A 2,215-nucleotide genomic window follows, 5' to 3' on the forward strand; every position below is an offset into this window, starting at 1 on the left:
GCGGCCGTCGTCGTAGAAATCGTCGTCGGAGGAGTCGTCGGGGTGCAAGGGTTTGAAGGAGAGGAGGCGATCTTTGCTCTTGTGGTTGAGGGTGTAGTGGAAAGATCCGAGCTTTGGTGGTAATCCCATGAATTTAGAGAGAGAGAGAGAGAGAGAGAGAGTTGGAAATGGGATTTTCGTCTTGTTTGTTTTTGTTTATGACGGAACACAAAGATGGAATCTTGTCGGAAGTCCGTGGAGATCTGCTATTGGCGTCTTTTGGAGTTGATGAAAGACGAAGGACATTGGGATTTTTAAGATAATCCCTCTTTTTTTAAAAAAATTCTTCGATATTAGTACATTATATCTTTCGTATTTCGAACCAGTCCCTCACATCATGGTAATTGCTATTGGGTTCCTAAACTCCTTAAGTTATTTTGCAACTAGTCCCTCAAATCGTTGATTTTATTTTTCCGGTAGAACGTATCGTTGAAATTGCTAGCTTGCAAGGGGGTGGGCATCCACTTGTGTTCGTGCTAAGTCCCGCAAATGTTAAGTTATCCTGAAATTAGTTCCTCAAATCAAGAGTGAAAACAACAAATAGAGACAGATTAGGCACTTAAAATTATTGAAATTGCTATTGGTACACAAATTCTCATAAGTTATTTTAATTAATCCTTCTGATTCTCACGTTAACTCTTGATTGGAGGGACTAATTTTCAAAATAACTAAGATTTAGGTACTCAATAGCAATTTCAATGATATGAGGAGCTAATTTCGAAATAACTTAAGATGTGAGGACCCTAACAGCAGGTTCCATGATTTGGTGGACTAAATCAAAATATGACAGATAAGGAACAAATATTAAAAAAGGCCCAAAAACATTGGGTTCTTGTCATGTTATACCCTTACTTATATGACAATTCTATATTAGACCCTCAAACATTTGATAACGCTATACTAGTTCCTCAAAGCTTAGTTTCCTAAATTAGACCTGAAATGTTCATAGTTGATCGAAATAGGATATTCTTTAGAACGATTTAACAGATTAAGGGTGTAAATTATTTTCAACAACATAATTAGGTAAGGGGTATCATTTGGGAATACGATGATTTGATTGTCTAATGTAGAATTAACAAGAATTAATATTGAGGATCCAATATATGACAAAAGCCTTTTTCTAAGAAATAAATCCTTGTTGCCTTCATAAAGCCGTAAAAGTTCCCTTATCCTCTCTTCTTGATATATACACTAGAGTAAATTTGCTCCAAATTCATGTGAACTGAAAGATTTTATTAAACTCTCCAAAGTTTAAGGGGTCTTATCTACGTTTTCAAAGTTTAGGAGAACTTTGTACAGATCACTCCACGGTTCAGGTTGTTTGTTAGATTTATCGTTTTTTTTTTTTTTTTTTTGTCCTTTCTTCTTATACCAATTTTTTAGATGCCGGACCCTTCAAGCTTTGTATTGATATTGGACCCCCAACTAATTGAAATTGTGATGTAGGAGTGCAAAAGAAGTTACGATAGAATACCAAATCCCATCCCATGAATATCTGATGCACCAAAAGAGCATGCATCCTTAAGATTAGAGTTAATTTCACAAAACCTCACGAAGTTTGGGAAGTCTTGCACGTATATTCTCCTTAACTTCTTGATACCACAAAGCCCCCTGATCTTTGAGGTGTCTCACAAAACTCGCTTAAAATTTAAACTTCTTTTGTTGTACCCTACCTATGATTGGCAAATGGAAAGATGTGCTGGGCAGGTTACAATCAATATTGCACGTAAATGACAAGTGACTTAATTGATTGTTTAATACCAGATCATTTACAATTTTATGGATGGATCGATCATTTTCCCCAAAAGTAGTTGAGTGTACCGCTCTCTCGCATGATGGTCGGTCTCCATGGAGATCCAAGTTCTTTTATAATAATGCAAGTATTCTTATAGAATTTGTACTCGATGGAGATTGAGAAAATTACCTATATTGAACTCGAAAACCACGACAACAGTGAGAATAGCCCAAACAGAATACCTACTAATCTCCTTCAACGACTCCTTCACAAAAATAAGCAAAGATACAAGCGCAAGCGCGAACCCCATCTTAGCTGCGAATATGACTTTCCTCGGATCCGACCGGCCCATTTCCCACCCTCCGACCACGAACTCACGGGCCTTCCTACGAGCAGAGCCGGCCCGGTTGGCCCAGCTTCGGCCATCATCGTCGAAACCGT

At 37.8% G+C, this 2,215-nt stretch overlaps 1 protein-coding gene across 2 annotated transcripts in view; it reads right to left on the bottom strand.

Moving 5' to 3' along the window:
* LOC109822097 (aluminum-activated malate transporter 9-like) overlaps window positions 1-2,201 on the bottom strand; it is an 8,470-nt gene extending 6,269 nt beyond the window's left edge. The window contains exon 1 of one of the 2 annotated variants that reach the window (XM_020388264.1): window positions 1,964-2,201. In XM_020388264.1, coding sequence (XP_020243853.1) covers window positions 1,964-2,126 — 163 coding nt within the window. In that variant the 5' untranslated portion in view covers window positions 2,127-2,201. The remainder of the gene's footprint in view (window positions 1-1,963) is intronic. The other variant, XM_020388267.1, reaches the window with a different exon arrangement.

The sequence above is a fragment of the Asparagus officinalis genome, chromosome 8, assembly GCF_001876935.1.
Source record: "Asparagus officinalis chromosome 8, Aspof.V1, whole genome shotgun sequence".
Taxonomy (NCBI): Eukaryota; Viridiplantae; Streptophyta; class Magnoliopsida; order Asparagales; family Asparagaceae; genus Asparagus; species Asparagus officinalis.